General features: G+C 50.9%; 10 protein-coding genes across 14 annotated transcripts; 6 read left to right on the forward strand and 4 right to left on the reverse strand.

Moving 5' to 3' along the window:
- Window positions 1-119: 119 nt before the first annotated feature.
- Window positions 120-1,767, forward strand: H257_03602 (hypothetical protein). Its single transcript, XM_009827768.1, has one exon. The coding sequence runs from the start codon at window positions 172-174 to the stop codon at window positions 1,600-1,602; it is 1,431 nt and encodes a 476-aa protein (XP_009826070.1). The 5' UTR covers window positions 120-171; the 3' UTR covers window positions 1,603-1,767.
- A 1,825-nt stretch (window positions 1,768-3,592) lies between these two features.
- On the forward strand, window positions 3,593-4,687 carry H257_03603 (hypothetical protein). The gene has a single exon (XM_009827769.1). It carries the CDS (start codon window positions 3,618-3,620, stop codon window positions 4,635-4,637), a length of 1,020 nt encoding a protein of 339 aa, XP_009826071.1. The 5' UTR covers window positions 3,593-3,617; the 3' UTR covers window positions 4,638-4,687.
- Window positions 4,688-4,956: 269 nt separating this feature from the next.
- Window positions 4,957-6,068, reverse strand: H257_03604 (hypothetical protein; the record flags this gene model as incomplete). The annotated part of the gene is made up of 2 exons (XM_009827770.1): window positions 5,615-6,068; window positions 4,957-5,041 (listed from the first exon to the last, which is right to left on the reverse strand). Exons 1-2 carry the CDS (start codon window positions 5,863-5,865, stop codon window positions 4,957-4,959), a joined length of 336 nt encoding a protein of 111 aa, XP_009826072.1. The 5' UTR covers window positions 5,866-6,068.
- A 999-nt stretch (window positions 6,069-7,067) lies between these two features.
- H257_03605 (hypothetical protein) lies at window positions 7,068-8,118 on the forward strand (the record flags this gene model as incomplete). Its single annotated transcript, XM_009827771.1, has 1 exon — window positions 7,068-8,118. A coding segment is annotated over one exon (1,051 nt), but the record flags the coding sequence as incomplete, so codon positions are not given.
- An 810-nt stretch (window positions 8,119-8,928) lies between these two features.
- H257_03606 (hypothetical protein) lies at window positions 8,929-10,020 on the reverse strand (the record flags this gene model as incomplete). Of its 4 annotated transcripts, XM_009827773.1 has the most annotated exons (5): window positions 8,929-9,096; window positions 9,160-9,315; window positions 9,380-9,427; window positions 9,485-9,565; window positions 9,622-10,020. In XM_009827773.1, 5 exons carry the CDS (start codon window positions 10,018-10,020, stop codon window positions 8,974-8,976), a joined length of 807 nt encoding a protein of 268 aa, XP_009826075.1. In that variant the 3' UTR covers window positions 8,929-8,973. The 4 variants fall into 4 exon arrangements, with proteins under 4 accessions (XP_009826075.1, XP_009826077.1, XP_009826074.1 ...); XM_009827775.1 differs by having other exon boundaries at window positions 8,929-9,315; XM_009827772.1 differs by having other exon boundaries at window positions 9,380-9,565.
- A 199-nt stretch (window positions 10,021-10,219) lies between these two features.
- H257_03607 (hypothetical protein) lies at window positions 10,220-11,149 on the forward strand. Its single transcript, XM_009827776.1, has one exon. It carries the CDS (start codon window positions 10,245-10,247, stop codon window positions 11,115-11,117), a length of 873 nt encoding a protein of 290 aa, XP_009826078.1. The 5' UTR covers window positions 10,220-10,244; the 3' UTR covers window positions 11,118-11,149.
- Window positions 11,150-11,602: 453 nt separating this feature from the next.
- H257_03608 (hypothetical protein) lies at window positions 11,603-14,423 on the forward strand. The gene is made up of 8 exons (XM_009827777.1): window positions 11,603-11,909; window positions 11,989-12,299; window positions 12,345-12,500; window positions 12,601-12,694; window positions 12,751-13,119; window positions 13,189-13,467; window positions 13,779-14,039; window positions 14,109-14,423. The coding sequence occupies exons 1-8, from the start codon at window positions 11,652-11,654 to the stop codon at window positions 14,325-14,327; spliced, it is 1,947 nt and encodes a 648-aa protein (XP_009826079.1). The 5' UTR covers window positions 11,603-11,651; the 3' UTR covers window positions 14,328-14,423.
- A 217-nt stretch (window positions 14,424-14,640) lies between these two features.
- On the forward strand, window positions 14,641-16,093 carry H257_03609 (hypothetical protein). Its single transcript, XM_009827778.1, has 2 exons — window positions 14,641-15,582; window positions 15,648-16,093. The coding sequence occupies exons 1-2, from the start codon at window positions 14,662-14,664 to the stop codon at window positions 16,062-16,064; spliced, it is 1,338 nt and encodes a 445-aa protein (XP_009826080.1). The 5' UTR covers window positions 14,641-14,661; the 3' UTR covers window positions 16,065-16,093.
- Window positions 16,094-16,876: 783 nt separating this feature from the next.
- H257_03610 (hypothetical protein) lies at window positions 16,877-18,839 on the reverse strand. The gene is made up of 4 exons (XM_009827779.1): window positions 18,240-18,839; window positions 17,861-18,024; window positions 17,652-17,811; window positions 16,877-17,580 (listed from the first exon to the last, which is right to left on the reverse strand). The coding sequence occupies exons 1-4, from the start codon at window positions 18,828-18,830 to the stop codon at window positions 16,999-17,001; spliced, it is 1,497 nt and encodes a 498-aa protein (XP_009826081.1). The 5' UTR covers window positions 18,831-18,839; the 3' UTR covers window positions 16,877-16,998.
- Window positions 18,840-18,934: 95 nt separating this feature from the next.
- H257_03611 lies at window positions 18,935-21,243 on the reverse strand. 2 transcript variants are annotated; one of them, XM_009827780.1, is made up of 4 exons: window positions 20,033-21,243; window positions 19,630-19,787; window positions 19,414-19,573; window positions 18,935-19,348 (listed from the first exon to the last, which is right to left on the reverse strand). In XM_009827780.1, the coding sequence occupies exons 1-4, from the start codon at window positions 21,218-21,220 to the stop codon at window positions 18,980-18,982; spliced, it is 1,875 nt and encodes a 624-aa protein (XP_009826082.1). In that variant the 5' UTR covers window positions 21,221-21,243; the 3' UTR covers window positions 18,935-18,979. The 2 variants fall into 2 exon arrangements, with proteins under 2 accessions (XP_009826082.1, XP_009826083.1); XM_009827781.1 differs by having other exon boundaries at window positions 18,935-19,573.
- Window positions 21,244-21,493: the final 250 nt, after the last annotated feature.

Raw genomic sequence — 21,493 nt, forward strand, 5'->3', positions numbered from 1 at the left:
ACTAAACATCAACATTTCTCGCTGTTTGTATGAAAGTATATTATATTCATAATGAGTTCAAAACTAGTAGTACTATCAATACTAGTACTTCACAGCATACAGACCAGCTTGTGAATCATCAAGTCGCTTCGATACTGACCACAAGTCAAGACTCCAAAATCTGCGTCCACCATGCCTATCATCAAGTCGTCAACTCCGGTGCACCTGCCTGGAGCCATCGTGTCAACGGATCACTACATCACATGCCCTCTCGATCACTTCACTCCGTCGTCCACATCAACCATCGATGTGTTCATTCGCGAAGTGGTTGCCGCCAAGAACGAGTCGAACGCTTCGCTGCCGCTGTTGGTGTACCTGCAAGGCGGCCCTGGGTTCGCTTCTCCTCGGCTAACCGCTCCTCCATCTGGTTGGTTAAAGTCCATGCTGACCGAGTACCGTGTGCTGCTGTTGGATCAGCGCGGCACGGGCTTGTCTTCGGCACTGACGGCCCAGACGTGCGGGGCGTTCCAAGGTGACGCGGCTGGTCTCGCCGCGTACCTCACGCATTTCCGCGCCGATTCAATTGTCCACGACGTCGAACTGTTCCGGAAGACGCGGTTCCCATCCCAGAAACTCACGCTGCTCGGGCAATCGTTCGGTGGGTTTTGTATCTTGAGCTACGTGTCGTTCTTTCCCTCGTCCCTGGAGCGGCTGCTGTTCACGTGTGGCCTGGCGCCTGTGCACGCGACGCCGCAACAAGTATACGAGGCCACGTATGCCAACGTTGTCGAGCGCAACCGGCGGTTCTATGTGCGGTATCCATCGGACAAGGTCAAAGTGGCCGAAATCGTGCAGCATTTACGTCGGACGCCGGCCAAGTTGCCCAGCGGCGGCGGCATCCTCACCGCGCGGCGCTTTCAAATGCTCGGCCTATCGTTGGGCACGGTCGCGGGCATGGAAACGTTGCATTACTTGTTGGAATCCGCCTGGGTCAGTCATTTCCACTCGCCTTCCGACCAAGGGCAGAGTCCAAGCAAGCAGCTCTCGCATGCGTTCTTGACCGCCGTGGCGAGCCACCAATCGTCCTTTGACACGAACCCGATGTACTGGTTCATGCACGAGTCCATCTATTGCGACGGTCCGGCCTTCTCGCCGTCGAATTGGGCCGCGGAGGCTGTCCACAACGCCATGGAAGTGCAAGGCCACGCATTGTTCAACCCAGCCCGCTTTGACGAGCTGGATGCCGCCGAACTGGCCGAGGAAGCGACCCTGCATCCCGTGTACTTTAGTGGCGAAATGGTGTTCTCGTGGATGGCGGACGACTTCCCCGAGTCCCTCGCGCCGTTTCGCGACGCCGCCAACCTCTTGGCCAAGAAAACCGACTGGCGGCCGTTGTACAATGAAGCGAACCTGCGCGACATAGCCATCCCCACGGCCGCCCTCGTGTCCTTTGACGACCTGTACGTGGACCGCACGTGGTCCCTCCGCACGGCGGCCCTTCTTGGCGACAACTGCCACGTTTTTGTGTCGAACGAATACCAACATGCAGGCATCCGAGACGACCCTAATCTTGTGGAGAAGCTGCTCAAGATGTCGAAATCCGAGCTCATCGTGCCCACCTAAGTTGGGGACGAAGTGCAACGTGTAGTTGGATTAGAAGGTTACTATAGCCTCTAGAGAGGACGCGTCCTAGCATGTCTTAAATGCCCAGGGAGAGCAGAGCGAGTTTTATAAATGAGTCTTATCGTGTAGATTTATTTAAAAAGATAAAAACTCCCCAGCAAGCCATTTGTTATGATACCGTTGGAGATGCTCTATTTTGTACCCATCGTGAAAACCGTATCGACGACTTTGCTTTCAATGACTCATATCATTGGTCAAGAGGAGTTTTTTATTGTCGAGTAATGTCAAGCCCAAAGTCCGCACTGAGCCCTCTTGAATCGACCGTTAAGAGAAAATGCCAATAGAATTGCCAGAGTTCCAGCTGCACGTGTTCAATCAGCGCCACTCAACTCGTCAACACAACAGAGAGATCATCACACTGTAGTAGTGGAGTCGGTTATCCAGTGGATGGCTATCGATATACTACCACCATTTTGCAGTTAACAATGTAAGTTGGACGAATGCCCGATATATTTGGCCGTGCACCCGATATATTTGGTGGTATGCACGATATAATTGGCCATATGCCCGTTTAATTGGGAACACGGATGTCGTGTGCCCGATATAATTGGCCGTGTGCCTGATGAATTGTGTCGTGTGGCCGATGAAAATGGAACTGTAGCAACTCAAATAATTATTCCATGGAGTGCAAATCAGTTTTGGCGGAAACATCATGTGGTTGAAGTTGGGAGGAAACGCGCGATGGCAAGAATTCGAAATTTATACTTGAATAAAGTATCGTTTAAGTTCATAATGCGCGCGCATTCCTCCCAACACTTTGAATGCTCATTATTCAAATCGCGTAGGAACGCACAGCATGGACGTAACTGCACCCCCACGAATAACTCTGGTTATGATGTCAATGGAAGTACTAGGTAACCACCTCTGTAGTCACGAGACGGCATACCTCTCTCCGCAAAGCAACGAGTCGCCGCAGCGTTCAGAAACGACGACGACTGCAGTCGGCGTTCGCCAACAGGATAAAGCAAAATACTGCTCGAAATTGGCTATATAAGGGTTGATGCTAACCGTTTGAATCGATGCGCGCTACCCCCTCGAATACTTTTACGGATGCGCGGAGGCCATGGACGACATGGAAGTTGGCATGTGATGCCGAGGATGTTGCATGTTTCATTTCGACTGCATATTTTTATGTGAGTTCAATTTTTGATTTGAGTTATTCCATTTTCATCTGAGTTATTCCATTTTCATCTGGCACACGACACATTTTATAGGACAGATGGCCAATTACTGGGGCACATATATCGGGCACAGGACCTTGGAGTGCCAAATTAAATGGGCACAGGGCTAATTATATCGGGTACACCACCAAATATATCGGGTGCACGGCCAAATATATCGGGCATTCGTCCAACTTACTGTTAACTGCAAAGTGGTGTAGTCCTTTTACCGAAAATTTTGGCCTTTTGTGATTCGCCAAATCTATCGGTCGATTTTATGTACTGAATTTTGTAAATAAAGAGTTGTTCTACGGTGATTGTCGTTTCATTCTCCATGTCGCTCAATTTACAAACACAACAGTAGTGAAGGCTAGGCCAACAGCTGCGTTTACGGAACAAGTGATTCCTCATAGTCCTAACGAGACATCCGGATAATATCCGGAGGCGACTTTTCCTTGGCGATACGGTGCGAAATCCAATACCATAAGTACGCTGGAACGCGTTTAGACAGCTGATGTGTCCTACGATCTACTCCTGCTTCTGGAAGCGGCAGCTACTACGAAAACACAGATAACTAATCAATCCATACAAAAACTATGGGTTTTGTATTGTAACGTTATTTAATCTAATAAAAGAAGGTAACTAAAAATGGACATACTATTAATAGTAGAATTCCTTCCATAGAATTCGTTATAGATTTCATACATTCGATATCCGGTTAATCATCTACAACCGGATATCTTTTTTCCATCTTCAATGTGTTTGTTGTTCAAAACTGCTCAAGATTCATCGCAGATGCCACCAACCTTCGACGCCGTGCTGACCACGCCCGACCTTGTACGATGTGTCACTGCGTTTCAACATGGCGAATTCCACGACATGCAGCCCTTTCGCCATCTCAAGAAACCATCGCATCCGTCGTCGTTCGTGACTAAACCGTCGAGATCGATCGAGATGTACCATGTTCTCCTCTCGCCGTGGCTCCATGAATACGGCACGAAGCGACTTGCACTTCTATTTCAGTATCACCCACATATGCAGGACATCGTGGTGCTTCACGCCGTCATCTTTGGGCACCTACCGTCCCTCGAGTACATGACCAAGCACTATGCGGAGCTCGTGTGGACGTTCCCAGAGCCGCTGCTCGACGTTGCCGCGTCCCACAACCAACTGCACATTCTACAGTTCCTCCATGACACGGACCATCCTGGCTGCACTGTCGGGGCTATGAACTGGGCCGCGAATCGTGGACATTTGGGGATAGTGACATTTTTACACGCCCATCGAAGCGAGGGCGGCACAACCAAGGCCATGGACATGGCCGCGATGAACGGGCATCTCGATGTTGTGAAGTTTTTGCATTGCCATCGGAAAGAAGGATGTTCGACCGACGCCATGACGGAGGCGGCGTGGAATGGACATTTGAGCGTCGTGAAATATCTTCACGCCCACCGCACTGAAGGCTGCTCACGGTGGACGATGGATCGCGCGGCGTGGAATGGACATTTGGAAGTTGTGAAGTTTCTGCACACCGAGCGACGTGAAGCGTGGACGTCTCAAGCCATGGACATGGCGGCTTGGAATGGCCATCTCAAAGTGATTCAGTACCTCCATGCGATCCCAGCAAGCGCCGGATGCACTCCCAATGCCCTCCATTTCGCCGCCATGAACGGACATTTGGAGGTTGTGAAGTTCATAACCGACACGCGAATTGAAGGCGACTTACACATGGCGATTGCCACCGCCACGCAGATGGGTCAATCCGACATAGTCAAGTATTTAGAATCAAAGCAACGACGCCGCTTTAAGGTGTAACGAAAACCTTATTGAATTCTTGAGTACTAACATATACTAGTGTGTATTTTGTGGCATGACTAAACACGAACAATGCAGCTACTTGTGGTGACTTGGCCAAGTAAATGGCGCAGTTGTCATTCTCAAGTGGTCTAGAAATATTTGACGATCACTTCGAACGAGAAGTTAAATTTCCATTCATTTCGTTCCTGGGTGACTATAGTACTGGTAGTACGGTGTTAAATTTACAGTTTATCCTTGGGCATTGGCGTTGGAAGTAGGCAGGGTTTGGATGACTTGAGAGCATCGAGTCGAGCGCGCAACGCATGAATTGCCGTCGTCATTTTCTGCATCCGCGCTTGAAGTTGGCGTTCCTTTTCTTCTTTGCACTGCTGCCACTGGGCAGCAAGGTCGTCGAGTTGTTCCTGTGTTAACGGTGTAGGCGACGCTGGCTCCTCGATAATATCAGACATTGGTGCACGTCCTTGCCCTTCCTGCAATGGCAATTTGCAGTGTGCCATCTTGTTCGACACATCAACGGTAAAGCAAGCCAATGACGTTACTGCTTTCATTGCAGCTGTTTTCATCGCGACGAACTGAAACTGCTTTCCGAGAATTCTTATCCGGAACTATATGTCGTGGGATTGTGAAAAGCTGGTTGCTATAAATAGGAAAGACGCTGGATAAACAGTACCGATAAGTGTAGACTTCTGTAACAGATACATTCGTCAGCGACGGTACCATTCTATTGATTCTCGACGACAACCCTCATGTAGAGGTATGCTCTTGTACGATCACCTCTTGCACAAGTGTTCATGTAGAGGTATGCTCTTGTACGATCACCTCGTGCACAAGTGTTCATTACATAAAACGATGTCGGCTACCTAGAGTCCCTCTATTACTACAGTAGAAACAAACATTAATGCAAGGGGCTTCGCCACAGCGAGGCAAGTTACGACCAGCACCATTGATACTGATTGGCTGGCGATTTATTGTACGTAATGGCGCCCCCGTCCTCCACACTCGGCGGCACGTCACTGCAGCCGATGGTGTAGGTAAATGAACGGACGAGGCGCTTGGTTCGGGCGTCCAAAGAGAGCGCAAATTCCTTCGGCTCAACTAAAATGCCCTTGATGTCGTCCTTGGACTTGTAAGGAGGGATCGTGCATGTCGACGGCTTCTTGAAGACTTTGGCATCTGGACAAGCGCCCCAAAAGTGCACAATTGTAATGTCATCCATGACCTCCATGCTCGAACTGATCAGATCATTCAAACTATCCCGCGGCTAAGACATCGCAATGGTGAGCTTGAAAGGGCGTGCGTTGACCTTGAGTGACCCAATTGCCACCTCGAGGCAACCACCGGGCGTTAACAGAGTCGACATTGTTGGGTTCCAAGAGGGCGGATGTCGTCAGGGCATCCCCACCGGTGCGACTGTATAATCAGACTGTAAAATACCGTTTTACAGTTCCTGTATTTTGATTTTTGTCAACCCCAGCGGTAAAACTGTAAAACATCCGAATAATGTTCTTATCCGGAAATGAACGCCTGGCGATGGCGTCGATGATGACATGGATCAAGCTTGGGAGATTCTTGGCTTTCATCAGTCTTCTGCGCGCCCTAAAGGCTCTACTGCCAACCGCCAGCCAAACCTACCACGAGATAGCGAGGCTGTGCATGCTCGGATTTACCTACTACTTAGGTCCCAATCCATAAGTTTCGCCGTCATTTTGGAATGGTCAGACCTATTTGAGCAAATCATGGACGGTGTGGTGATGCGTGATGAGTACTACCCTTGGACGCATCTTGAGAGATGTTGATCCATGACCGGACAAGCTGGCAGTCTTCGTCGGTCGTGAAGTTGGAGCCTTGGCTGATTTCATTTCTAAACCAACTGATTATTGACTCCACAACGCACATGATTGGACAAAATTATCCATTGATAGCATGTTATTGGCTAATTCGTCAAAACTGTATTTTACAGTCGCGACTGATTTGCCGTCTCGCGGTAAAATTTTACAGTTTCCTGTATTTTACAGTCGCCCGGTGGGGTTGTCAAAACTGTAAATAATCCGGATAGAACTGTATAATAGCGTTTACAGTCGCACCGGTGGGATGCTCTCATTTCTTTGCTTGGTCTCAAATTCCACACTGCGCATTACAATCAGATCATACTAGTACTCAGCCTACTTCGAAGCTCCCAGGATTATGTGAACTCTGCTTCGTGAACTGTTGACATCGTGTGAATCCAGTGTTCTAACAGTAATTGGTTGTTTTCGTTAAAGTGCAAGGTCCACCACGTGCGTTATCCGGATGAGTTAACGTAACTGCTGGCATGTGGCCGTCGCTCATCACCTATATTCCGTGGGACGCATGGAAGGTTGTGTTCGCCTTCCAAAATGGTATTCACGAGGTTATGCAACCCATCCAGCACTTGCGTATGCCAACTCTCATGGTACGAGGTGTGGTTGTACTAGACCTGCACCAGGTCATGGAAAGTGCTCATGCATCGTTGCTACCATGGCGCCAGCATTCCAGCACCAAGGAGGAGAATCCCGCCGATATTGGCTCCACGGATCACGTTCATAGCCAGTACCAATCGAAATGGTTGCGACTGCAACAATGTTTGCCGCATGTGTTTCGCGTTGCGCTCGTGGATGCCATCATCTTCGGTCCAGACGATGTGCTGCTCGTGCACCTACTACAGCAGCTGCACTCACTCAGCTTTGAGTACCCCACCTCCTTCCTGCAAGACACGATAGTATTGGCAGCTACCGTTGCAGCCAGCCTAGGCCACGTGGCTCTCTTGGGATGCCTTGTACCATCGCCACGTTTACCTACGAACGCTATCATGGACAATGCCGCTGCCCATGGCCACTTGCAGATCCTCCAGTTTCTCGACTCTACCTCACTCGTTTTCCCATGTTCCACCAACGCCATGGACTTGGGAGCTCGGAATGGACACTACGACGTCGTCCGGTGGCTTCACTTGCATCGACTGTCGACGGGGTGTACGGCTAATGCGATGGCGTGGGCAGCTTGGAAGGGCCACGACCGCATCGTGCGCTATTTGCACACCCATCAGCTGAGTAGCCGTCCCGAATTGGACGGTGGTCGCTCCATCGATTTAGCGGCGCAGGCCAATCGACTACCTATGGTGCAATGGCTCCACGGCCACGGCTACGACACCACTGTCGAGTCGTTGGAAGTGGCAGCTCGACGGGGATTTGTGGAGCTCCTGGCGTGGTTGGTGAAAACGTTTCCAGACAAATGCACCGTCAAAGTCATGTATCATGCCGCGTCCAGGCACGACGAGGGGATGGTGCACATGTTGCATGCAAACACAGACCCGACGTACACGACAGACGTTGTGAGGTGGGCGCGGCAGCGTGGACACCGTCTAGTAGCCGCATATGTTGAAAGCGTATTGCAACTTGGGAAGGTCGATCGTGGCCAAAGTGAAGATGTCGAGTCCATTTTGCAGGACTTTGACTCCATTTGAAGCAATCATCGTGGAGAACGTCCAGAACTCTGGCCCAATAGATGCTGCATTCCTGCCACAGTCGCGACGGATAAGCATTTTAACCCTGCAATGTCCCTTAGCATATGACGACACTATAGACACCGTCAACAATGGAGTGGTGGCAGCAGACTAAATATCGTCAAGGAAGTCCGCAGTTGATACTACAGTACCGAGTAAGTTACGGTAGTAAACGATATTCGTAGTCCTTCCATATCAGTAGGCGCCAGTTCATTGACCAAAATCCGTACCCAACGACCAAGTACTGTTGATGTGGCATACGAGCGATGCCCAATGGTGTACCGACACCCCGCGAATGCCTGCAGTCCCCGGGTTGGAAAAGATCTTTTTGGTGTCGATCACCACGCCTTGGTTGTTGGTCGCTGACTGATAGGCAGGAACCGTGCAGGGAGGGGCGGCCTCGCCAACGCTGTTGGGCTCGCGGTAGGCCCCCCAGACGTGCACGAGGTTCACGTGGTCCAGCAGCGCGCCAAAGTTGTCGATTGTGCTGGCGTTGAAGCCGTCCACGAACGTGGTGATGCTGACGGAAATGGATTTCGATCCAACAGCAAAGTTCCCAATAGCCACCTCCACGCAACCTCCAGAGCCAGCGTCGTGAACAGGGTCGAATTCCACGACGGGGTTTTGGTTGAGTTCATCATGGTTAGAATTGGATTATGTCATCGTCTCAATCGGGATTTGGAGGACGCAAAGTATAATGCGAGGTGGTCGCTGTCTTAGATATGTCCTGTGAAGGCGCTTCGTAGGATAGCAGTTCGTTTCAAGACAAAATGTAGCATGAGCAGGCAGGGCTTGCCTTGGATTGGTGGTTTCTATTTATAGCAAGCCTGCCACTTCCGCTTGCATCCTTTCGACAAATTCGACCATGTACTCGTGGCGCGCTTGGGCAATGCGCTGGCCCGTGGGAGTTTTCATCATGTCTTTCAATTTAAACAGTTTCTTCCGCACCAGTTCCAGTCAATCACTCTTGACATTGCAATACTAGTCGATAAGTTACTGTACCTCGTAAAAGTGGTTGAGCGTCGGACCGTGTTTGTTGGCCATGTACGCGGCCTTGTCCATAGCCATCAACGGCGGAACGGACGGCTCGTACAATACGCGCTTCTTGTGGCCTCCGTACGTGAGGCAGCGCGCAATGCCAATGGCTCCAATCGCGTCCTAATGCCCAGAATAGGTACATGACGATACAGCATAGCTTCACATGTTGTCGAGGACGTCGTACCAGTCGGTCAGCGTCTTGGACACACGCGAGCTCTGGAAACATGGAGATCTGGCAGGGTACCCACGGAATCATCGTCGACATTATATAGGTTCGATGTTGGACTACCTTTTTGGCGCCTAGTTCTTCTTTGAACCCAATGCCGTTGATGATTTTGAGCACAAACTCAATCTTGTCCACGTCGAGGGGCTACGGAGAAAAAACGTCAGTTCTACCAGAATACTAGTATAGGGTCGCCTGCCTACCTGGGTATGAAGGAACGCGCGAGCGCGGTCGGTCGAGTCCGAGCCCGTGTATTTCCAATCGTCGATGTCGTGAAGCAATGCCGCCAACACGACGCAGTCCATACGCTCCACATGCTCCTCCGTTGCAATACGCACGCTCAGGCGCCACACGCGTTCAATGTGATTCCAATCGTGGGACGCATCGTTCGATGCCAGCATGCCACGCACGTACTCGACAGTGTTCTGGATCACGATGTCGTCCGTCGTCATGACAGGGCCGAATTTGGCCGCCCAATCTCCACCATCGATGGCGCTGCTGGATGTCATGGCTACGAATGGTGGCAAGGGACTGTCGCCGTCGAACGAGTACCGCGAAAATGATGACGATCGCTTTTCGCGCGATTTTTCGGAATATGTCATCGAGTTTAGCAGGTCTTGAAAGTATTTTAACTGTAAATTGAATGCTATATTTAAAATAATACCCAACTGTTTTATGCATACAACTTACCTTGTTTTATGTCATGGCATGTATTTTAAATGCTATTTTAACATGCTTGAAAACAGATTTCGAATGGTATTTTGTTGTTTGAAAACAGGCACCCAGATTGCCTTTTGATTGGTCCAAACAGCGGCACTCGTGGAAAATGCAACTGGCACGGGATCGGACGCGGGACTTGGTGTCGCGCTGCTTCGTGGATGTGTTGGGCCACCGCGTGTCTGCCATTTACGCCCCCAATGTCGTCAACACGATGCGGGGAAAGTGGAAGGCGTCCAAGGAGTATACACCCATTGACACGGAGACGGCTCGGCTGTGGGGTGAGTACATGTCTGGAGCGTCGATGTTGAGCTCGTTCTTCAAGGGCGAGGAGCGCGTCGCGATGCGATTGCACACGAAGAAGCTCGATGGATACGTCGAGTCCATGAGTGTTGGTGAAGTCCGAGGGTACATGCATGAGATTGTCGACCCTGGCGCCACGGACGTGTTTGAAGTGAACAAAGTGCTGTACGGCGCCACCGCGCCTTACAAGACGGTGTTGGCAGCATCTGGGAACGCGACACAGGACTGGCAGACGTTCTACGATCTGTCGGAGCAAACGCCCACGCTCGTGAAGCTCGAGACAACCGCGACGAACGACGATGCCGTCGTGTGCTGTGGGGTGACCATCCAGGAAATGCCCAATGCCACCGTCCCGCTGCTGGACCGGCGTGACTTGTTCGATCAGTCCGTGATGATGGACGTGGTCCAAGCAGAGGGCATGCTAGCGTACTTGAGCTCACTCTTCCCCGAAGTGAACCTGACCAAGGAGCACGTGAAGCGCGTGCCCGTGGACTATTACTGCCGTTGCAACAAGGAAAAGTTTGTACAAAAGCTGTTTTCGGTGCCCCCAAGCGACTTGTCGTCGCTTGCAAACGAAGGCGGGGTGCTCTTGTCGTGTAGCTATTGCAACGCAGGGTACTTTGTCACAGCGCCAGAGCTCGAACAGGTCCTACTAGACAAGCACCAGCAACAGCCCTAAGCTCTAAAGTACTATTAGTAGTTCGCAGTTTCGTTGAAAACTATCGGCGCATACTAGTAGCAGTTAGTTAATCGCAGCATATTTGCCAACCTGAACAACTAACTATACCCACGCGCCACGAAATAATACTTCCTAGTAATACTAACGTAGACAATGTGCATTCGAGATGAAATGCTTCGAATCGACTCTCCATCGGTCACAGTACCATTCAATTCAAAAGTACTACTACGTACAGTAGTAGTATTACTAGTATGGCATACAGGTAACGACTCGCCCGTGCATCGTCACACTTGTTTCTGCGGCCATACTAGTAATACTAACGTTAAATTGCGTTCACGATTTCCTCGTCAAGTACTCTCGTTATGCCATTTTGCCCTCAAAACGTATTAGGATGCCACATACTTGAAAGTAGTAGTGTAGTCCGGGCAGTTTCAATATGAAACTGTCGTCGTTGCAACTGAGCTTGTAACTGCCATGAGATTTCGCTCAAGGGGTGCCAACCACCCTAGGTCGTCGCGTGGAGCAAGTTTAGTCATGAGTTCGTCCGCCAAAGTCAAGTCGTCGGGCGTCCGTCGGAGCTCTCGGCCGGACGCCGATCGGTCCGATGACCAGCGCAAGGAGAAGGACCCGCTGGCTTTGCGCCAGTTGTCGACGCCGGACGACTTGGACACGTACATGGAGAAGCTGTACGAGGAGGACATGGAGTCCAAACTCGACGGCATCACGCAGATCCTCAACCTGTCTGAATATGGCGCCAACATTGAAATGCTCGTGCAAAACGAGGCGTTGATGGTATACTATAAACTCCTTACTACACTACCTTGCAGTCCAAAGGTGGGGCAGCTGACACTGGCTGGTTGGCTGTTCGTAGTGCCTCCTTTCTAGGGTTCTCAACGACGAGTACAAGAAGAACTACGACTTTACGCTGCACATGATGCGGATCTTTTGGTGTTACTCGAACTTTCTCCAGCTGCATCCGATCCTAAGCAACTACCGCATTGGCGCGATCACATTGAAAATCGTCGATTTTGAAGTCAAGCGCCACCAGTTGCGCATCGAAGAAGAGAAATTGCTCCAGGAATCCCTCGTCAAGGCCAGTCACGAGCACCCGGATGTCCTCGCCAAGCTCAAATCCGAGGCCAAAAAGAACAAGAAGCGTTCGAAAAAGCAAGATCAGCTCCTGTACGTACTTACATATATATATGTAAATATTTATACACATTGTAGATTCGTGTGCCTGAGCGTGCTCTTCAACCTATCGGAAGACATTCACACCGAGCGCAAAATGGTTAAGAAGAAGATTGTGCACTTTTTAGCGAAAATGCTCGACCGCGTCACGCCCGACTTGGTGATTTTAACGCTCGGGTTTTTGAAAAAACTCAGGTAACGTTATGGCTAAAACCTTCCAAATATTTCACGAATATACGATACGGCACATTATTAACCCTGTCGTCCGTTCGTTCGTTCATCTTTGGTGGAGTAGCGTGTTTGAAGAAAACAAGGACACGATGATCGAGTTACAAGTGCCGGAAAAGGTCATTCGCTACGTGAAGTGCAACCACGACAAAACCGCTCAAGTATGTCCTGCACCTACTTCCACGACCTGCACCTACACCTAAGTCCATGCCTATAGATTGCACTGAAACTGCTGTTCAACCTGTCATGGGACGCGCGGGTGCGCGATGCGATGGTGAAAAACAGTTTAGTCCCCAAGCTGGTGGAGCTGCTCAAGAAGCCACCGTTTCGAGCGCTCACGCTGCGCATTCTGTACCACTTGAGCATGGACGACCGGTGCAAGTCGATGTTTACGTACACGGAGGCGATCCCGATTGTGATGCAACTGGTGATTAACTTTCCGCAAAATATGGTGGCCAAGGAACTCATGGCGTTGGGCGTCAACTTGAGCGTGAACGGGCGGAACGCGGAAATGATGGCGCAGAACAAGGGCTTGGACGCGTTGGTGCAGCGCGTGTTGCGGACTCGCGACGTACTGCTCATGAAGGTACGCCTGCAAATGTGTATTTCAACGTTATTTAACGTTGATTAACGTTGACAATCAAACATGTTCTAGTGCATTCGCAACATTTCGCACTGGTCGTTTAGTTTGCAAGAAGACTTGGCGTCTGAAAAAATGTACAAGCACAAGGGACTGTGGGCGGCGTACGTCGTGCCTCTGCTGGAGCTAGCGCAGAGCTCCGACAACCACGACCTGGTCGTGGAGATTCTCGGCACGCTGGGCAACCTCACGCCGCAGGACCTGCCCCCCAAGTCGTCGTGGGATAAAATCCTCGCGCAATACTACACAGTCATTCCGTTTCTCAACAAGTTGCTCGTGCCCGGCTTTTCCCAAGTACGTACAATTGTATATATATATATATATCCACACTGAGTTCGTCTCGTTGGCATGCGTGAGGGGCAATACCGAAAATGTAATTGATACTGTAGCGCTACTTTTTGTATTTGTTTTCATGTAAACTTCGTCGCATGCATAAGAGATTCCATGACAACGCCATGCTGTAATCTGATGCGGTGGAATACATGGGGCATGGGCCGAGGGTGTATGAGATTGTCATTAAGGCGTTTTATTGTCTACTATTAGTAATATTTTTTAGTTATTATTCTTTATTTCTTATTTGCATATTAATGTGGATGGATGAGTAGGACGACATGGTGCTACAAGTGATCATGTTTGTGAGTGCGTTGATGCTCGAGCCCAAATGCGCGCCGCTCATCACGTCGTCGCGTGTCGTGCGGAGCTTTCACACGATCTTCCAGGACAAGCAGAGCGACCACGAGATCACATTGCAACTGTTGTTTTGCTTCTACCGGATGCTGCGGCATCCAGAAACCCTCGACGAAGTGCTGTACGGCACCAACATGCTGCCGGACCTGCTGCTCGCGGCCGATTCGACCAACGTCGAGGTACGTCACTCTTCTTGTACATCGTCATCATCACGAAAGCCTCGTTACGATAATAATTTTACCGGACAGGTGCGACGCATGTGCGATTCGGTTTTGGACGTGATCTTAGACCACGACATCCATGAAGGCGAAGTGGGCGAGTTTGGCCGACAGATCCGCCGCCGTCGGTTTGAAATCCACAACGCAGAGTACTGGAACCTGATGCGTCATCGTGATGCCAGCCCCACCGCCTTTCATGACGACGATCCCGACGAGCGAGACCACGAATACAGCCACAGCAGAAAGTAAATGGCCTTGCAGTGGATTGGTTGCTCAGGCTGTTCATTGTACAAGGAGAGGAAATCATAAATATTAATGACATTTTCCGTGACATTTTGTAGCCAAGGTTGAGCTGACAGTTAGCGAGTACTACCTGTAGTATATAACGATGCATCCTATGACTCTAACTAGTGACGCGCATGAACGGATTCGTGAGATTCCCACTGTCCCTATCTACGTCATCTCCAACGGCTACCCCTTCGACTAAACTTCACACTTACCAATTGTCACTTCGTTCGAATTTTATCTAACACTGTAAATTTTGATAATTTCTATCCGGAAATTGCAATCGGGTCAAATTGTCATGGTCAGTGCTGGCGCGGTCGTGCGCGGGTTTGACGATGCGTCGGCGCACCAAGAGGCTGCAGACGCGTGCATGTTTCACTTTGAACGCAAGCACGTGTACTCTGTGAAGAACAACCCCATGTGTGGGATTAGCTTTGGGCAGTGGTGGCACCTTGTGCGCACACAGTGGCGCCACTTTGACTGGTGTTATGTCCCACGGGTGTTGTTCCTCACGGTTCTGTCGTTGTTCAACTCGCTTCTGGGCATCGTCGAGTCCATTCTGTACCCCGATGCCGTGATCCACCGCGTGGAGTTGCCGACGGACCCAGTGTTCATCATCGGCCACCCTCGCACCGGCACGACGCTTTTGCACAACCTGTTGGCGTCGGACGCGGCGAATTTCTACACGTGCACGACCTTTTGCACGGGGTTCCCATCGTGTTTCCTTTGGTTCGAAGCGTGGGGCAAGCGGCTCTTTGCCGGCACCATCGACCCCACTCGGCCCATGGATTCGATGCCTCTGCACTTTGACCTGCCGCAAGAAGACGAATGTGCGACGATATTGCTGTCCCGTGGCGCCAGCTACTACATGCCCATCTACTTGATGACTCGGGAGCCAGCCTTTCGGCGATTTCTCGACTTTAGTGCCGCGGATGGCGGCACGGCAGACGATGAAGCGCAGTGGACTTCTGCGTTTGTGTATCTGTTGAAGAAACTCACTTTTCGCCACCAAATCCAAGCGAAAGGCAGCTCATTACGACAACGACTGGTGCTCAAGTCGCCTATTCACGCGGCCAGGGTGCCGTTGCTACGCAAGTTGTTTCCAAACGCGCGGTTCATCTACATCCACCGCGATCCGTTTGAAACGATGGCGTCGGCGGCGCATTTGGCCAACACTGCGTTCTGGTTTATGTACTTGTCCACGCCCACCGACGACCAGGTCCGGGATATTCCTCAGCGTTCATTGGAACCTTCCGTAAGGAATTTGGATTAAGCGTGGTGTAGGTGAACGAATACCTGTTTTGGCAATTCGACCACATGTGGCGCAAGTACAACGAGGCGGCGGTGGACAAGTCAGTGCATGGAGGACGCGTGGTCCTGCCAGACATCCTCGAAGTGTCGTACGCAGAGCTCACAACGTGTCCGGAACGGACGCTACGAAGCATCTACGCCCATGCAAATATACAGTGGACAGACCAGTCGACTCGACACTTTGCCGCGGAAGTGGACGCACTTCAATCGTACCAGGTGAACCGACACCGCACGCCTGCCCACGCCACTCCGACGCCGCATTCAAGACATGGCCCAAGAGTACATGGATGCTCTCGGGTATACCACCGCGCAATCTCCCGGGGATTAGGCGGCTATGAGCTTAAAGGAACAAGGGGTCTCCACCAAGTAAATGCTGATACAGATTTGTGAAACTACTTCAAAATACATCTTGATTGTCTAACAGCGATGTTGCATATTGAACCTGTGTGGTGAGACAAGCAATGCATAATTCGCCATGTATTCACTTGAATTACGATGCAAACACCCCCCCCTGCGACTCCACACCAGTCGCCTTGCGCAAACCCCGACTCTTTGCATATTCCAAGCGTCGAAACATTTCACGAATCGACGGAGGGGATAAACAATCAACAGCAGCGACCATAACGTTACTAGAAGAGTGGAATTGGAACCTCATGAAATGAAGTAATTCACGAAGTAAGATGCTAATGTTACTGTATGATATCCTGGACGCATGCCGAGAACGCCTAAGTTCATGTCAGAAGAGTACGACAACCTGCAATTGCCCACAACCTGCAAACCCAAAGTATGGAGGCGATGCTTTAGAAGTCTATGGTGGAAACATACGCCAGCAAGCACAAGGCGTCGAGTGTGATATGAATCTTATAAACTCTTACAAAACGTGAATATGTACTGCGCACAAGTTGTAATTCGGTCGTGCTACAGTAAGGTCAGAGGTAACGTTATACGTATAAGCTTACTAGTAGTTGCTACACGTTTACAGTTAAGCAATAATGCAGTACAAAAAAACTCAAAAAGTGCGATACTTCTCGATTTATGCGTGTCATCCTTGCGCAGGGGCCATGCTAATCTTCTCTGTATCGTTCCAATTTTTACGGATGACCCCCGAAGGGGTTCCTGATGTTCTCCTAATGTTAGTCGTACCAGTCATGTCAATTGGTCCCGAGTTCGATCCCGGCAATTCTCAAAGTTTTGATCCCTACGCCGGTTGGAAATACATTATCCGGACGATTGTTGCCATGTTCAAACCCTCGTAGATTGGGATGTCATAGCATCACGTGAGCCTGACAGGATGTAATAACATGAAGGGGGGGGTGTGGTATACTTATTGCGTGAGCCAGAGCTTGACCAGTTCCTTGACAGGGGTGCGACACAGGGGGCACGTTCGACTGGTGCGTTGGATTTCTAGGGCGCACTGGAGGCACGCTGCGACGTGGCCGCACGGCACGCACACAGTTTGTTTAGATCGTGCCATACATACTGCACATTCCTCGTCGCTTGTCCGCCCCCGTCCATCTAGAAGCCTTCCATCGCCATGCTCATCACGGTCGAAGGTCGGCGCTCGTCCTCCATCTATGCTTGGCAATCGAGCGAAATCGTTGTCGTCCAAACCCTTGGCCGACGTGTAAGCAGTTGATGCTTGAGTCCGAGGCGAAGTAGAAGACGACCTGGCGAGCTCCATTTCCCGTGTTGGAAGCTCAATCCTGAGGATATCGTCCCACGCTGGGGCCGACGCTACTGTATGCCGAGGCGATGATGACGGCGAAGAAGAACGTGGTAGTGGGTGCAGTTGATCCAAGGGAACACTCAAGTCTTTGGTCGAAGGCGGTGGGGACCTTTGGTGAGCCGACGTTGTTGCTGCTACCGCCGAAGCTGGAGGTCTTGACCCTTCGAACACCGCAGCACTCTATCACGATATGCACCTGCGTCATACTATAACCTGCGATACAGACAGTGCTACTACACATATCTACATACCATATGGGAAGTGAAAAACGTCCCCCACGCTTCAAAGCCAGGTTCGTTGAACGCGGCGAGCACTTGGGATTCCAAGCCGATGGCCAGCGGTTTCCGGTTCAGGCCGTCGCCGTCGCGGTATAACGTCACAGGTTTGTCCACGTCAATGTCAAACACGAGGCTATGCAAACAAACATGGGCGGCCACGAACGTAAGCGAGGGGTACTTACGTGGGAATGGGCGTGCGCAGGCCGTTGTGGACGTGGAACAAGTGCATTTCCAAACACAATGTCGAGCCCGTTCGAAGCACGAGAGCGTACCGAGCTTCCCACGACTGCCACGCAAACATTGACTGCGACCGGTGGTAGATCCACCCTTCAAATACTTTGACGCGCTAGGATTATTGCAAAAGATATATATATATATGGCACTTGTCAGCATTGGTAGGGAATTCGAATTCGAAAGTAATTCACACGAGAAATGCCATCAACCATACACACAACTGAGGATGGAACATGCCAGCTGAACAGCGCGATTCCTCCAAACAAACAAATATGTCAACAGCAAATACAAGTAGTACATATATACCATACTATATATAGTATATACCTCTTCCAGCGCTGTAATGCACTGAACCACTTGGGGCCACCCGTCAGCCTTGGCTTGAACGATCATGCGGCTCAACCGCAGAGCGTTCTGCCCCTTTTTGTTCAGTATATATGGAGACATCACGTGGGAGGACGACATGAGCAGCATCGAGACAATCTCCACGCGACCATGCATGCACGCTACATGCAGCGCTGTGTTCCCGTCCAAGTCGATGGCAGCGGCGTTCGCTCCGCGCTCCAACAGTATCTGCGCGCAGGCGAGATGGCCATTGGCGCACGCAGCTAGCAACGGTGTGCGCTCCTGCGCGTCCAGAAACTCTAACGAGATGTCCGCTCCGTGAATGACGAGGTCGACCAGGGCGTGGGCATGGCCAGTTGAGGCGGTGCGATACACGTCTACCGCTTGGCCGGAGAGTGTCTGGGGTCGATTGTCCATGGCCTCGTCGATCGTTTCCCCCATGCTGTCCATCTTATCGCCGAACTTGTCCACTTGCGAAGCCATGTTGTGATGTCGAAGGTCGTTCACTTGTTGGACCGATTGGTGAAACTCAATGCTTATTGGATGATATATGAAATGTAATAGCCAATCCATTGAGCACCATAGAATGTATGCGATTTCATTGGCTTAATTGCAAAACATAATAGCCAATCAAATGTAGCGGCTCGACCTCTCCGCTACTAACTCGAACGTGTACTGTATAGTTCACAGTCAATATTTTATACTATATATTTTCGACTCTGTCACGTGAGAAACCACTTGACGACTTCGCGGACGTCTTGGCGGCATACTGGGCATTTGTGGGTCGTACGTTGAAGCGCGTCGGCGCAGGGCACACAGACTGCCACGTGTCCACAGGGAACACACACGGTTTGCTTGGGACGGTCCAGGCACACCACGCACTCCTCTCCTTCTGCCACGTCAGAGGTCGAGTGGGGAAGGAGCGGCGTTGATGCTGCTGCTATTGGAGACAAACGCGGCACTTCCTGCCCGTCTGGCGCAGAGGCTGGGGTCACATTTGCGGAGTCGCCCATCTCTAGCTCGTACAACTCCATGGACTTGGTTGCAGGGGTAGTTGTACGAAGGGACACGGAATCCAGCGCTGCGTCCACCTGCAAATGTACACGGTTGATAGTAAGCAAGTGTGTTTCACCTCGGTTTACGAACAGGGGCGTACCGCTTCAACACAGAGGAAATGCGTCCACGCGACGAACCCAGCTTGGTTGAACGCCGCCAAACGAACATTCCCTGCCGAAAAGGACCACGCTGGCAAGTCCACGCTAGCGTCCATCGGTAGGATTGGCATCGGGTTGTGCACGTCCACCATCACCGCCAAGCTAAACCAGTCGTCAGTGAGGATGCAGCATATATATACTAGTATTTATTGGTGTACCGAGGTAAGGCCAATCGAAGGCCATGCTGCACTTGGTGAATATTCAAAAGTAACATTTGATCGGTTCCAGTTCGAAGGACAACAGCATAACGCGGTTGCCAGTCGACCGTCGGCTGGTCATCACATCCGAGCACCCAGCCTTCAAATACTTTTAATCTCTACAAACAAATACTTTACTTAGTACAGTACACGTGGTGGATAATATTAATATAATTGAATATATATATATATACACCGTTGATCATGTTATTGCAATGGAGGAATAACATTGTACGACAATGCACACTCACTTGACATGCACTTTGCACATTTGCAGTCTGTGCAATGCACATTGACCATTGCAATACAATGGACCACACTTGTACCCATATGCATTCCCTCCACCAATAGACACGACTTGTACCTCTTCGAGCACCTCTAAACACGTGGCGATATTCACCCACGAGGGGGTTTCTGCTTCGTTCATTAGTACTTCGTCGCTGTTAATCGCTTGCATTTTCGAGATAATTTCCAGTGCTGCCACGTCATAGGCTGATTGCCCAGCGTGGTTGACAAGGTAGGGATTGGCCGGTCGCACGGGGTGCCGCAGTAGCAGGGCCACCACTTGAACATGACCAGAGATGCATGCTAAATGCAGAGCCGAATGCCCGTCGGCATCTGTGGCCAAAACATCTGCACCGCAATCCAGCAGCAAGAGGACGCAGTTGGCATGCCCGTTGCACGCTGCTGCCAGCAGCGCCGTCCGTCGACGGTCGTCGCTGTATTCCATCGCATCGTGGACGTGCACGCTAGAGGCCGAGAGCAGCACCTGGCGCAATGTCCCCACATCGCCGTGCTTTGCTGCGTGGTACATGGTGCTCAACGACGATGGTTGCGAAGATGGTGGTTCTAGGCGCGGACTCGATGGGGGTTTGGGGGGACGGACGTGGTCGTGGAACGACTGAAGATGGGTGGCCATCGCCGCTGCATGTTGCTTTTTGGCCTCCGCCAACTTCAACGAGTCCATGTGCTTGGTCTTGGCCACGGCCTTTTTGTCGAACTTGTACACGACCTTGGTCAGTTTCTTCTCCAGTTTCGTAGACAAGGCATCCAGGACTTGGTCATCCCGAGATGTGTCGTCGTCGTCGTTGATAATGTCGCGGCGATGGGGGTGGCGGTGAAGGCGGTGGCGTCGCGATGTCTTTGCCTCGTCCCGCGCTTGGTATCGCACAACATTGGCATCGTCTCGCTCTTGATGTCGCCTAGCTCGAGCGTCATGTTCAGCTGCCAAGGTCACGTTGTTGTTTCCGTATGCGAACGTTGGCAGGCCGTTTTCATTGATGGCATGCCGCGGTTTCTCACGATCGGCATGGAAATGCCTTGGGACGGTGCTCGTCGCGGCTGTGGTGCTATTGTTCTGCGTTGTTCTCGTGGCGGACTTTGCTCGAGACGCGGACTTTGCTCGAGACGCGGAGGTTGTACTGAAGTTGACAGCGCTGGCGATTCGTTGGCCGAGTCCTTCGAATTCAGTGCCTAATCGCAGACCCAAGTCGCTCATAGACGCACCAAACCGACCCATCACCGCGCCATAGTCATCGCCCAGCCGTGCCATACTCTGTACTTGATGGAGTTTGCAATTGCACGATTGGGAGAATCCTCGATTGGGATTGGTAGAAAATCAACTGCGTCCTGAATATCTCGTCCAATGAATTGGTTGCGTGTCCAACATGTGGCCAAAGCATTCTCGTGTACAATCCCCTGTGGCACATGGCATTCACGAACGAATCGTGAACGTTAACTCCGCTAGGACCAAAATCATTATCAATCTCGTTCACAGTGTAAGTACTGTACATGTACTGAAACAACTCAATGATCCATGTACTGT

The sequence above is a fragment of the Aphanomyces astaci genome (assembly GCF_000520075.1).
Source record: "Aphanomyces astaci strain APO3 unplaced genomic scaffold supercont1.6, whole genome shotgun sequence".
Classification (NCBI taxonomy): Eukaryota; Oomycota; class Saprolegniomycetes; order Saprolegniales; family Verrucalvaceae; genus Aphanomyces; species Aphanomyces astaci.